At 53.1% G+C, this 13539-nt stretch overlaps 1 protein-coding gene across 1 annotated transcript in view; it reads left to right on the top strand.

Annotated features, from left to right (window-relative positions):
• VTCN1 (V-set domain containing T cell activation inhibitor 1) overlaps positions 1-13539 on the top strand; it is a 210484-nt gene that overhangs the window by 158970 nt on the left and 37975 nt on the right. The window contains exon 2 of the mRNA XM_086933554.1: positions 10171-10235. Coding sequence (XP_086789680.1) covers positions 10171-10235 — 65 coding nt within the window. The remainder of the gene's footprint in view (positions 1-10170; positions 10236-13539) is intronic.

Genomic DNA, 13539 nt, shown 5'->3' with positions numbered 1-13539 from the left:
GCGTGCGATGGCCGCGAGGGGGCTCATGTAGATGTTGAACAGAGTGGGGCTGAGCGATGATCCTTGTGGTACGCTGCACATGACTTTGGTGGCCTCTGATCTGAACGGGGGAGGCGGACTCTCTGGGTTCTTCCGGCGAGGAAGGAGATGATCCACTCCAGTGCCTTCTCCTGGATTCCGATGTTGCTGAGGCGCTGCAATAGGGTGCGGTGGCCAGGGCCGGACTGGGAACCGAAACCGGCCCTGGCAAAGTGCTCGCCTGGCCCCTCCTCCCTCTCCGGGGGGATTTGGGTGTGCGACCGTGCTCATTGCCAAGGCCGGTTTTCGGCCGATTTTGTTACAGGGCCGTTTTTGCAGCTATGCTGCAAAAAACGGCCCTGTAACAAAAACGGCCCCCTGGGGCCCAAAACCGGCCCCCACCCATGCGGCCGACCGGGGGATTGCCCGGTGCCCGCAACGGCCAGTCCGGGCCTGGTGGTGGCAGACCGTGTTGAACGCCGCGGAGAGCAAATCCGTCTAAGTGCTGGGGTCATTCGAAGAGCCAAGAATTGAGGTCCTCCCTTAACTGGGGTAGTGTGGAAGATAGTCTGAGGTGGAGGGCCAGGGTGTTCCAGCTCTTGGAAGCGAGGAAGGAGAAGGACTTTCCTCCAGTTCCGGTCGTGTGGATCCGTGGGACAGTGGCCAGGTCGAGCTGGGCAGAGCAGAGGTGTCTTTTGGGTGCGTGGAAGGAGATGCGGCTGATCAGGTATTCTGGTCTAGCATTGTAGAGGGCCTTGTAAGGGAGGGTGAGGAGTTTAAAGATTATTCTTCTGTCTAGTAGGAGCCAGTGGAGTTCGCGGAGGTGTTGAGTGATGTGGCTGTGCCGGGGGAGGTCGAGGACCAGTCTGGCTGTGGCGTTCTGGACATTCTGGAGCTTGTGGAGGTTTTTCTGGGTAACGCTGGAGTAGAGTTAATTGCCGTTGTCGAGTCTGCTGCTGATGAGCGTGTGAATGACGGTCTTTCTGGATTCGGTGGGGATCCATCTGAAGGTTTTTCACGGCAGGTGGAGGGTATTGAAACAGGTCGAGGATACTGAGTTGATCTGGTGGTCCATAGAGAGCGATGCCTCTAGTATGATGCTGAGGTTTCGTGTGTGGTCGGTCGGGGTAGGAGGAGTTCCTAACGCAGAGGCCCAACAGGTATTGTTCAATGCGGAGGGTGTGGATTCCAGGATGACAACTTCAGTCTTGTCTGAGTTCAGCTTAAGGCAACTGTTTTTCATCCAGGTGGCAACGGCTTTCATCCCTTCTTGGAACTTGTGCCTGGTGAGATTGGGTTTGTTGTTGAGGGAGAGGATCAGCTGTGTGTCGTCGTCATAGGAGACGATGTTGAGTCTGTGGTTCCTGACGATGGTTGCGCTGGGCCATGTAGACATTGAAGTGGGTGGGGCTGAGAGAGGAGCCCTGGGACACTCCGCATTTGGTCTCTGTCGGTTACGAGAGGTATGGTGGAAGTCGGACCAATTGCGTACTGCCTGTGAGGAAGGATCGGATACAGTTGAAGGCCTTGTCGCAGAAGCTGGCGTCTTGGAGTCTAGTGAATCAGGTGCCGTGGGAGGCCGAGAGGTCAAGGAGGATGAGGGCCTCAGTTTTGCCCTGGACAAAGAAGGAGTGGATGTCGTTGGGGGAGGCGAGGAGGGCGGTCTCAGTGCTGGGTTTGCTTCGGAAACTGGTTGGAGGTTGTCCAGGATGTTGTTTATTTCCATGAAGTTGGCTAGTTGGTTGTTGATGGCTTTTTCAATGACTTTGGCTAAGAGGGGGGGCAGGGAGATGGGTCTGAAGTTCTTACGGTCTGTCGCATCCACGGAGGGTTTCTTCAGGAGTGGGCTGATTTCAGCGTGTTTCCAGTCGTTGGGGAAAGAGTCGGTCTTGAGGGAGTAGTTGATGGTTCGGCGTAGCTCGGGTAGCTCTGTGGAAGATGTGGTGTGGGCAGGGGTCCGATGGTGACCCAGAGTGGATGCTTTTAAAGGTCTTTAGGCGGTCGTTCGTGGTGAGTGGCAGTCGGGTCTTTCGTGTTGGTGTCGGTTTAGGAGGATGCTGGTGCGGTGGGGAGGTCGTGGTTGCCGAAGTTGTCGTAGATTGTCTTGATCTTGTGGTGGATGATGAAGGTGCCGAGTCTGTTGCTGGGGTCTTGAGAGGGTGGGACATCTGTGATTTTACGATAGTTAGTAAGAAGCTCTAATACTACTCAGTTTAAGGGCACCTCGGTTCTTGACGTCACACGGGTAAAGGGTCTAGTTGAGATTTGACTTTCTAACCTGCTGCTCACAGCAGATGTCAGCAGCGACTAATAAAAACACTGCCCATTTCCTGTCTCTTGGACAGTGAACCCCTCCCTGCATGAGCTCGACAGGCGATGCTTTATAAAGGTTATGGGGCCGAGGGACGTTCTCAGCTCAGCTGCACCGGAAGTGAACATAGATCACGTGGTGCAAGTCCAGTGCCCAACTCCATGGGTGCAGCAGGTGCAGTGGCACCGGGGGCCATTGAGCCCTGATAGTTGTTGGACTTTACTACCCCCGCAGCAGTCAGAGGGGCCAATATCCTTGCTTGCAGCAGCCCCTATCCTCGGGTCGCTGCTGTCCACCGATGTGTTTTTGTTTCATAGCTTGTCTCCCTGGTGCGGGGGGAGGGGGGGCGAGGAGGGCCTTGGGGGGGGGGGGGGGGGCCGCTCATGACTCTACTCGTGCTGTTAAGTCCCTCAGTGCACAAAGCTTGGCCTTGCTCCAGAGGACGCCTCCCTGCAAGGCACGGCCGTGACGTGTGCACATACAGTGCAGGGCACGGACCGGGGGAGCTCCCCGGGCCCGCCCGACAGGTTTCGAGGCGCTGGGAGCTGAAAAGAAGAGAATATAACAAATGCAATGAGAACAAAGAGCCGGGGCGTCATCCATCGTCAGTGACACGTGTCGGAATGCAGAGTATGTGCGGCGTTCAGGGGGGGTATGGGAGTGCGGCGGAGGGGGCGGGGCTTAGAAGGGCGGTTCAGCCGCAGCGAGGATACCCTGCGCTGAGAGCACAATAAACCCATCGGGGGCATCTTAGGGATTTTGGGGGCCCGAGCCAATATGGTTTGGGGGCCCCTGTTCGGACCAGCTTTGCTATATGTTCCAGTTTCATCTCTTTCAGGGCCTCTCTGACCGGGTCACTGACAGGCACTCCTGCAAAGTGTCAATGTGTCACATCTAATCTTCAGGGCTAGTGGCGCGTGTCTGAGACAAAGGTCGAACGGAGGCCACAGGCCTGCCAGTGGTTCTCCCAGGGCCGGACAAACAGCTGAGATCGAGGAGGGTGGGGGGGGAAGGTGTAGGGGGGGGGGCACAGACCTGCCAGGGCCGGACAAACAGCAAATAAAGAAGTGGGGGCACAGACCTGCCAGGGCCGGACAAACAGCCGGGGTCAGCACTGTTGAACCGGCAGCCAGGCGCACAGCAACACGTCTGTCCATAAGGGGCAGCAAGAGAGCCGAGCTCCCGGCCCAGCCCCCCCCCCCCCCCCCCCCCCGAAAAACAGCGAGCCGCCCTTGCTTTTCATGCGGCCTGCAGTGTCTAAACAGCAGAGAACGTGTATTAATGGAGCAGGAGGCCGTGACAAGGATCCCCCCCCCCCCCCCATGACTGACAGGAAGGGAGGCGCGTCTTTGCTGTTTGACCGGCGGCCGGACACACACTGCAGATGCGCTGCAAGGTATCAACTCCCGGATCAATAGTGTATTCTTCATGCTGTTCAACCAACTGCCAAATACTGCCGAATTTCTGAGCCACCACTAGTTAACTACTCAACCTGCTTGTATCTGTTTATCAGTGAAACTCTCCAGTGCTATTTACCCGGCCGGCCGTTACATAGCGGCGTGTCTCTGTTATTTAGTTTATTTATTTTATTTATGCGTTTGTATATAGCGCGGACTTTACCCGAAGGCGTCAGAGCGCTTCACATTCGGAACAGAAATGAAACATAATGAGAAACATTGCAAAAGAGCAGATTACTAAAACATACGTTACTTACATGAGGTAATAGTGACAATTGTGAGCAAACAAAATACTTGAGGTAGTAAAAATTGTGAGCAACCAAAAATACATGAGGTAGTAAAGGTAATAATGACAATTGTGAGCAAATAAAATACTTGAGGTAGTAAAGGTAATAGTGATAATTGTGAGCAAACAAAATACTTGAGGTAGTAGTAAAAATTGTGAGCAACCAAAAATACATGAGGTAGTCAAAAGTGCACAAGAGGAAAAGTGACAAGTGTGCAGTTATAAGAGAAAACAGAGTATAATTTGAGGTATAATACTGCAATAAATGCTAGGCACACGAACAAGCGTTACGTAGGCAAGGTGGCCCTTGTGCAAGTATCAAAGGTAAAAACATGTGAGAGGAAGCAACCGTGTGTTACATGGGCAAAGTGTAGTGTGCATGTTACAAAAGGGCACCGAACACAAGTACATGGAGAATACTGCAAAAAGGCAGACACTCCCACCACAGGAAAACACTGGGAAGGCACTCCTGTGGTCATGGAAAGTAGAAAATATCAGTAGTGGGGAGTCTTCCTCCAAATAGCAAGAGGACGTGAATTACTTTTGGAGGTGTCTCTGGAGGAGGAGAACTTTGAGGTCCCTTTTGAAGGCCTGGGAGGAGGCTGTGGTCCGGAGCTGAGGCGGGAATGAGTTCCAGATTCTCACTGCGTTGCCTGAAAAGGATTGGGCCATCGATCTTTCCTTCTTGAAAGTGGGAGGCTCAAGCAGTAGATTCTCGGCATTGCGTGAAGGTCTAGAGCCTCCAGAGAGTTTCAGTTTATTCGCCAGGTAGCGGGGAGAGGAGGAGTGCAAGGCTTTGTGGGTGATACAAGCGGTCTTGTAGATAGCTCTAGCCTCGAAGGGAAGCCAGCGGAGGGTGGATAACATCGGTGTGATGTGATCGCTTCTTTTGGCCCCATAGATGAAACGAGCTGCTGAATGGAAGACAGACTTAAGTGGAGACAGGTGAGATTTGGGGGGGCCAGTAAGAAGAGAATTGCAGAACCCCCTCGCCCGTTGCCAGGCACTATAGAGGCCTCAATTATGCTTTTGTGTTTTTGCTGCGCGGCAGCGCAGAGGGCAAGAGGGCAGGAATGGGGCCATGGGGGCAGATTTACAAGCCCCTTGCGCCACTTTTGCGTCACTTTTCCCATGTTAAAAGTGAAGCAAAAATGGCGCACGGGGCTTGTAAATCTGCCGAATCTGTGTTGTCCCCGTGCACTCTAATTATTCTGATTTAAATGCTCAATTGAGTTAAACAGCCTTAGGGTTGGCGCTACTTCCGACACACGCAGTCATACCGCGCCTTCAAGAATGTGAACGTGGAGTGAGAAGAGTCTCTTCACGCAAGGATGTGCGCGCGATATACTAGAAGCCTGGAGGGTTTCTCATCAATTTATTCATATGGTTACAAGATAAACGTGTAAGTTCAAATCGTTTTCAATCACATTTTATTTACATGATTAAAGTTTCATTGGCATCATGATCAACAGATTTCTTGATATCAAATTCCCAAGTACTTCAAAATACCCAATGTGAGGACCCTTCGTCAGGGATCTGTGAAAGAATAACACAGGACCAAAATCAATACTCACTACCAGACATAATACAACACTCTCTGTATTATTTAGCATCAAGCAAAAACTACAACGTGCGTGAGAGGAAAAGTGGTAGTGCATGAAATAGGTTACACCCAGTGCCTCGGAATGATAATACACAAATATGTGAAAACCGTGAAACACCAAAGATCTTGATGCTAAATAATACAGAGAGGGTTGTATTATGTCTGGTAGCGAGTATTGATGTTGGTCCTGTGTTATTCTTTCACAGATCCCTGACGAAGGGTCCTCACTTTGACTTGAAATGCATTGGGTATTTTGAAGTACTTGGGAATTTGATATCAAGAAATCTGTTGATCATGATGCAAATGAAACTTTAATCATGGAAATAAAATGTGATTGAAAACGATTTGAACTTACACGTTTATCTTGCAACCGCTTGTTAATCTGCCCCCATATCTCTTAGATACGGCGCATTTCTGTCCTTTTCCCCAGCACCGGCGCACAATGAGCAGCGGTGCGCCAATGAAGCCGTCTTTGCACCATGGTCAAGGGCGGCTGCGTGCAGGGAAGCCCTCCTGCACAAAAACAATCACATTCACCTGTTGCTTTGCAAGAGCTTGTTTAAAATGCGGTCGCTGTAGGCCGGGCGGGCACTGGGCCCAGAGCATCCTGCCCCACTTACCTGGCACTGCAGGCCCGGACTCTCAGTGTCACTTACCCCTCTGCACTGACCCCCCTGCTCACTCCTTCCTTTGCTATCGTTCATTCACCTTCAAATCTGGACGGAAGCTTGTATTTTGGACAGGTGGGGTGTTGGGTTCTGGGGTGCAGGGGCCAGGGCATGCAGGGGTTTAGGAGGTGCAGCGGGTTGGGGGTGCAAGGGTTCAGCAGTGCTAGCGTTCAGGGGTCTGGGGATGCAGGGGTTCGGAGGTGCAGGGTTATGGAGGTGCAGGGTTTCAGTGGTGCAGGGGTTCAATGCTGCAGGAGTTCTGACTGCAAAGATCGAGGGGTGTGGAGTACAGGGGTGAAAACGTTTGGGGGTGCAGGTATTCAGGAGAAGCAGGTGTCCAAGGTGCACATGTTTGAGGGTGGAGGGGTCCAGAAGTGCAGGGAGTGGGGTGCAGGGGTTCAGCGGGCCCAGGGGTTCAGGGGTTTGGCAATGCAGGGGTTCAGGGTCACGGTACAGGGGTTCAGCAATGCAGGGGTTCGGGTTGTAGGTGTTCGAGGGTGCAGGAGTTCAGGGGTTTGAGGGGACATGGATCCAGGGGTGCAGAGGGGGTTCAGTGGTATTGGGGTTCAGGGGTGCAGAGGTTCAGTGGTTCAGGGGTTCAAGGGTACAGGGGTTCAGGTGTGCACGGGTGAGGGGGTTCTGCATCGCTGGGGTTCAGGAGTGAGGGGTCCAGGGGTACAGTGCTCAATGGGTGCGAGGCTCCGAGGGTGTACTGGTTCAGAGGTTCGGGGTGCAGGAGTGCACGGGTTCAGGGGTGCAGTGTCTCGGGGTGCAAGTGTTCAGGAGGTGCTGGGGTTCAAAAGGTGCAGGTGTTTGGGAGGTTTTGGGGGTGCGGGGGTGCAGGGGTGCGGGTGGGACACGGGTTAAGGAGGTCAAACGTTTCGGGTGTTCAGGAGGTGCTGGGGTTCAAGTGTTCAGAGGTGCAAGGGTTCAGGAGATGCAGGGGTCCTGGGATTCAGGGATACAGGGGTTCAGGTGGTGCAGGGGTTCATGGGGAACAGGGGTCTGAGGATGCAGGTGTTTGCGGGTGCAGAGATTCAGGGGTGCAGCGGTGCAGGATCGCAGGGGTTCAGGAGGTGCAGGGTTCGGGGTTCAGGAGGTGCAGGGGTCCGGGGCTGGAAGGGTTCAGCCTTGCAGGGATCCAAGGGGTTCAGGCGTGTAGAGGTACAATGTGCAGGGGTTCAGTGATGCAGGGACCAGGAGTGCAGGGGTTTAACGGTGCTAAGGTTCAGGGATACAGGGGTGCAGGGGTTCAAGGGTTGGGGTGCAGGGGGTTGGCAATGCAGGGGTCAGGGAGTGCTCTGGTTCAGGAGGTGCAGGGCTTCAGGGGTACAGGGGTCTGGGTGGTGCAGGGGTTCAGGAGTTTCAGGGGTTCAGGGTTTCACGTAGTGCAGGGGTGAAGGGGTGCAAAGGTGCAGGGGTTTCAGAGGTTCAGAGGTGTAGGGGTTCAGGAGATGCAGGGGTCTGGGGACTAATGGGTGCAGGGGTTCAGGAGGTGCAGAGGTTCAGGGGTTTGCAGGTGCAGAGATTCATGGGATCAGTGTTCAAAGGAGCAGGGGTACAGGGGTTCAGAGGTGCAGGGGTTCAGGAGATGCAGTGGTCTCGGAAATAATGGGTGCAGAGGTTCAGGAGGTGCAGGGGTTCAGTGGTGCGGAAGTGCAGGGGACAGGGGACTAATGAGTGCAGGGTTTCAGGGATGCAGAAGTCTGGGGACTAATGGTTGCAGGGTTTCATGGATGCAAGGGTCTGGGGACTAATGGGTGCAGGGGTTCAAGAGGTGCAGAGGTTCAGGGGTTCGCAGGTGCAGAGATGCAAGGGATCAGTGTTCCGAGCAGCAGGGTTTCAGGAGATGCAGTGGTCTGGTGACTAATGGGTGCAGGGGTTCAGGAGGTGCAGGGGTTCAGTGGTGCGGAGGTGCAGGGGTTCAGGAGACGCAGGGGTCTGGAAACTAATGGGTGCAGGGGTTCAGGAGGTGCAAGGTTACAGGGGTTCAGGAGATGCAGGGGTCTGGGGACTAATGGGTGCAGGGGTTCAGGGGTGCAGGGGTTCAGCAGGGACAGGGGTTCAGAAGTGCAGGGGTTCAGGAGGGACTGGGGTTCTGGGGTGGAAGTGTTTGTGGGTGCAGAGATTCGGGGTGCAGTGTTCGGAGGTGCAAAGGTGCAGGGGTTCAAGAGGTTCAGAGGTGCAGGGGACCAGGGGTGCAGAGCTTCCGGGGTACACGGGTCCAGGGGTGCAGGGGTGCAGGGCTGCCAGAGTCCAGGGGTGCAGAGGTGCAGGGGTCCAGGAGTGCAGGGGTTGCAGGGGACCAGGGGTGCAGGGCTGCGGGGTCCAGGGGTGCAAAGGTTTGAGGGTGCATGGGTGCCGGGGTTCAGGGGTGCAGAGGTGCAGGGGTGCAAAGGTCCAGGGGTGCCGGTGTGCATGTAAATGTAAATGTAAATGTATAGGCATTTATATAGCGCACTACTTACCCGGAGGGTCCCAAGGCGCTTCGACCGCTGCGAAACCCTTGCTGGCTTCCCTGAGAGATGGACCCTTAATGGGTATCTCCAGGGTGAGACCAGGCATCCTCGGCGGTCTGGTGGGGCCGTTAGTGAAGATGAGGCAAGCTAATGCCCAGAGTTGCCGAGTGTGATCGCTGATCAGAGTGGGCACCGAGGCGAGAGAATTATCGAGTCCGCTGACCCTGGTCCAGAAACCTGCCGCGCCGGGAATCGAACCCTGGTCCCGGGCCATCCTCTGCTCCCGGGTCTGCCGCCTCTAACCAGTGAGCCACACTACAGGTCCAGGGGCGCAGTGGTGCCGAGGTGCAAGGAATAGGGGTGCAGAGGTCCGGGGGTGTAGGGGTGCATGGATGCAGGGATCCAGGGGTGCAAATGGCCGGGGGTGCAGGGGTCTGGGGTGCAGGGGTGCAGCGATCCAGTGGTCCAGGGGTGTCAGGCTGTAGGGATCCAAGGGTGCAGGGGTGCATGTGTGCAGATGTGCATGGGTGCAGGGGTGCAGGGTTGCATGGGTGAAGGGGTTCAGGGGTGCAGCGGTGCAGGGGTCCAGGGGTGCATGGATACAGGGGTTCAGGGGGTGCTTGGGTGCAAGGGGTGCAGGGATGCATGGGTGCAGATGTCCAGGGGGCAGGGGTTCAGGTGTGCAGGGATCCAGGGGTGCCAGGGTGCAGGGGTATGGGGGTGCATGGGTGCCGGGGTCCAGGGGTGAAGAGGTCCGGAGGGTGCAGAGTTGCAGGGGTCCAGGCATGTCAGGGGCAGGGTTGCAGAAGTCCGGGGGTGCAGGGTGCATGGATGATGGGATCCAGGGGTCCGGGGGTGCAGGGGTGCTGTGGTGCAGGGGTACAGGAGTCCAGGGGTGTCAAGCTGGAGGGGACTAAGGGTGCAGGGGGTGCAGGTGTGGAGGGGTCCGGGGTGCAGGGGTCGAGGGTGCAGAGATCCAGGGGTCCAGGGATGCAGGGGTGAAGTGGTCCAGGGGTGCGGAGGTCTGGGGGTTCAGGGGTGCAGGGGTCCAGGGGTGCAGATGTCCAGGGGTGCCGGGGTGCAGAGTTGCAGGGGTGCCGGGGGTAGGGGTTCAGAGTTCTGGGGGTGCAGGGGTGCATGGATGCAGGGATCCAGGGGTGCAGGGACCCAGGGGTGCAAGGGTCTGGGGTGCAGGGATCCAGGGGTCCAGGGGTGTCAGGCTGCAGGGGTCCGAGGGTGCAGGGGTCCGAGGGTGCAGAGGTGCAGGGGTCCATGGGTGCAGGGGTCCGAGGGTGCAGGGGTCCGAGGGTGCAGGGGTACTTCTAGGCACACAGCACAATGGAGTGACGCTCTCCCTCTCTCTTGCAGCATGATCGCCATCATCATCATCCTCGTGGCTGTCATCGCGCTCATCATCGGCTTAGGAGTCTCAGGTATGTCCGGAGGGGCTCCTTGCCCTGGGGCCACACTGGGGGTCGCAGTGAAACCGACAGTGACCGCCTGTCCTTTCTGGTCTCATCTCAGTGCTTGCTTTACTGCTGAGGGACCTGCGGGGGGAGGGGTGGTCTGCTCAGATGCCAGCCTCGCCGAGGGTTACACCCTCTACAAGTTAGGGGATGGTACAACACTCTCTTTGTGCCCTACACACCTCACGAGATCCACCCACCTCACCGCTACCCCTTACCTGAGGGAATACACCCTCAACCCCATCCCAACCTGGCTGTCAACTTATCAACTCACTCTGAATCCTTCCAAAACAGAGTTCGTTCTCCTCCCGACCTCACTCTCTCCTCCTGTCCAATCTTGGATGAACAGTCTCAACAACGAGCCTATCATTGCTGACAGCGCCAAATCTCTAGGCGTCGTCCTATAAAAAAGGTTCAACCTACAGTCCCACATCAATACCATCGCCAGGAATGCACGCTACCAACTGCGCCTTCTCTGGGGGTTCGGCGCTTTTCTCCTGAGCAAGAACTAAAAACCTTGGTCCAATCTTTGGTGGTTTCCAGATTGGACGACTGCAACTCTCTCCTCGCTGGCCTCCCCAAATCCCACCTATCCCCTCTAAAAGCCGTCCTCCATTCAGCGGCACGTTTCGTATATTCGGCAAAAACAAATGATCACATCACACCCTTACTGATTTCTTTTCGCTGGCTTGCTCTTGAAGCAGGGTCAATTTACAAGACCTCCTGTATTGTAGTGTAGTTCCTATTTTCCCTATAGGCTCTGCGCATTGGAATAACATAAACAGCAGTGTAGACGTAGGACTGAGGTCTCCTAGGTCTCTACTGACTATGTTAGACTTAATTTAGGTTTGCCCCAGCTAGCTCAGAGGTCACTGGAAACTTTCTTGACTGAATAGGAAGTGATCAGCGTCCCTGGCTCAGACAAGAAGGGATTCAGCTTCCGACAACCGCATAAACATGACAACTTTGCTCCTCAGAAATAAGAGTCAATCTCTAGAGTTGTGTGAAACAATAGACAGCTATTTCACTCAGTCAGACGTGCGTTCTTAGTTTCACCAGGGTGCAGAGAATAGAGAGACGGGCGTTTTTCAATAAAAGATATTATTTATTGAGCAGTCTTCCTTCTCATGCAAGAGAAATGAATTGCCACAATTGCAAGACTTGTTATTATGAAAAGTGCGTACAGTAAAAGGAGTATTACGAAATAATACTGTAAAAGCATTGATATGGTTTCTTTGCCATAAGATAGTTAAAATGAATAAAATATATACATTCATATATACATTAGCTAACGACCTCAACTGGTGCTACTAACTACGCCTACCCCGGTGTACCTGACCTGAGTAAGTAGGTAGCAGTTTAAGTTAAGTTGGTTTTGCCAAGAGTTTGATTCAAGAATTCTCTCTAAGGGTTTAGTCAGCACCGTACCTCTGGAATAGAATGTAGGAGGTCTGGTATCTCTCTCTCAGGACTCGATATCCCAGTCAGCCGCAAGGGTAGTCTGGAAATGCCGGAGCTGGATTTTCTGGGCAGGAGAAAAGACAGCGTCTTTCTCAGCGCGTCAAGGAGGAGGGGCAGCGTCCGTGGGCTTCTTGCATCTGCTGGGCTCTCTGCAAGGGGACAGCTGCTCTGCTCCAGTATTCACCACCACCGTGTGTTTGCTTAAGGCAACGTTGATATATTTATACCTGAAAGGTGCCAAGTTTGACGTAAGTTTTTGGACATAAGACGTCAATAAAGATGTCACTAAGAACTGGTCGTTCTGACAGTGCTCGTTAGAGTTCTATTACTAATCAAAACAAAGCAAGCGGGGCTTTCCCAGGTTGCTGGGGGTTTGGTATGTCGAAAGAACTCGGTGTGTTATCTAGGAATCTAAGGAAGTGGCTTCTGCTGTGTCATGGACTGCAGAGGCGAGTTACTGAAATATGGCTCTGATTATTATGCCATTATAGGGATATTTATTGATTATAGCCGTATAGGGTCAAAAGGTCACAATATTGATCGGGTTCCTAGATAAAACACATCAGTATCACCCATAAAGCCTCGCACACTTCCTTCCCTTGATACCTGGGTAATGAAGTAAAAATCTCTGGCGGCTCTAGACTTTCACGCAATGCGGACAACTTACTGCTGGACCCTCCTACCTTCAAAAGGAAAAGATTCACGGCTCAATCCTTCTCTGGTAATGCAGCTAGAATCTGGAACTCACTTCCTCCATCCCTCTGAATCATGGCCTCTTTCTGGACTTTCAGAACAGATCTTAAAAACTCTTCTCGTCCAAAGGCACTTCCTGGATTAATTCAACCCATTTCTTGACTCTTACGTCCACCTGGTGATAGAGCGCGCAGGTCACCCGACTCGGTTTTACCATACTCACCTGGGCCCATAAAACAACACAAATTATACTCGTGAGTTTAATCTGGTCACCTGTGCGCTTACTCTAATCAGTGATTTATGAATTTCATTTAGGACCTATACCATTGACTTACCAATCCTTGTAGTCGGTACCTAAAGTCCTAAGGGATCAAGGGTGTTAGAATAATAGGAAAATAACATTTGCACTCACATAATAACCACAGACTATGGAAGTTTTAAAATCTTTATCTAAGTTTCTTAAATGGTCATGATCCAAAGGTTAAACACCAACAGACTTTGGATTATGAAGATCAGAATCAATATGTAACTATGCAAAAGATGAATTAAACTGTTTTCAAACATTTATCAGCAAGGGAGGGTAAAGAGAAGGAACATGATATGTGATCAAACGATTTTGGGCATTTAAAAAAAGGCAGGGTAAGGGAAAAAAGAAATACGTAATCAAAACTGTCTCAAGATATCAATAATAGGGAGGGTAAAAAAGGGAACATATGTCAAACTTTTAACGGTAGGAAGGGTAAAGAGAAGGAAATAATACAATGACGAACCCACACAGATTTATAATTACCTAGAATGGTGTGAAGACCAAACCCTGGCCACGGGCTGGACAAAGGACAGAACCCCGAAAATGCAGACGTCAGCAAGGAAAAGCCAAATTGGATCAGGACAGGGCCACCAAAAGGTTAAGACCAGCACCCGCAGTTAAAGATGCAACGCCTGCGTTAATCCCTCTCTGCACCTAACAGCCAGAACCCCGTTTGGGTCAGCGAATCTTCTGAGTGAGTGCTCCGCAGCCCTCTGTTCTTGGTCACCTATTGAGTGCGTTGGGTCAGTGACAGGTCAGCTATTCGGACAAGTCGGACAATCTAACTAGCTAAGCCTACCCTAGTTATAC

The sequence above is a fragment of the Lissotriton vulgaris genome, chromosome 8 (assembly GCF_964263255.1).
Source record: "Lissotriton vulgaris chromosome 8, aLisVul1.2, whole genome shotgun sequence".
In the NCBI taxonomy this organism is placed as follows: Eukaryota; Metazoa; Chordata; class Amphibia; order Caudata; family Salamandridae; genus Lissotriton; species Lissotriton vulgaris.
The sequence above is the reverse complement of the archived record's forward strand: the minus strand, read 5'-3'. Positions and strand labels throughout refer to the sequence as shown.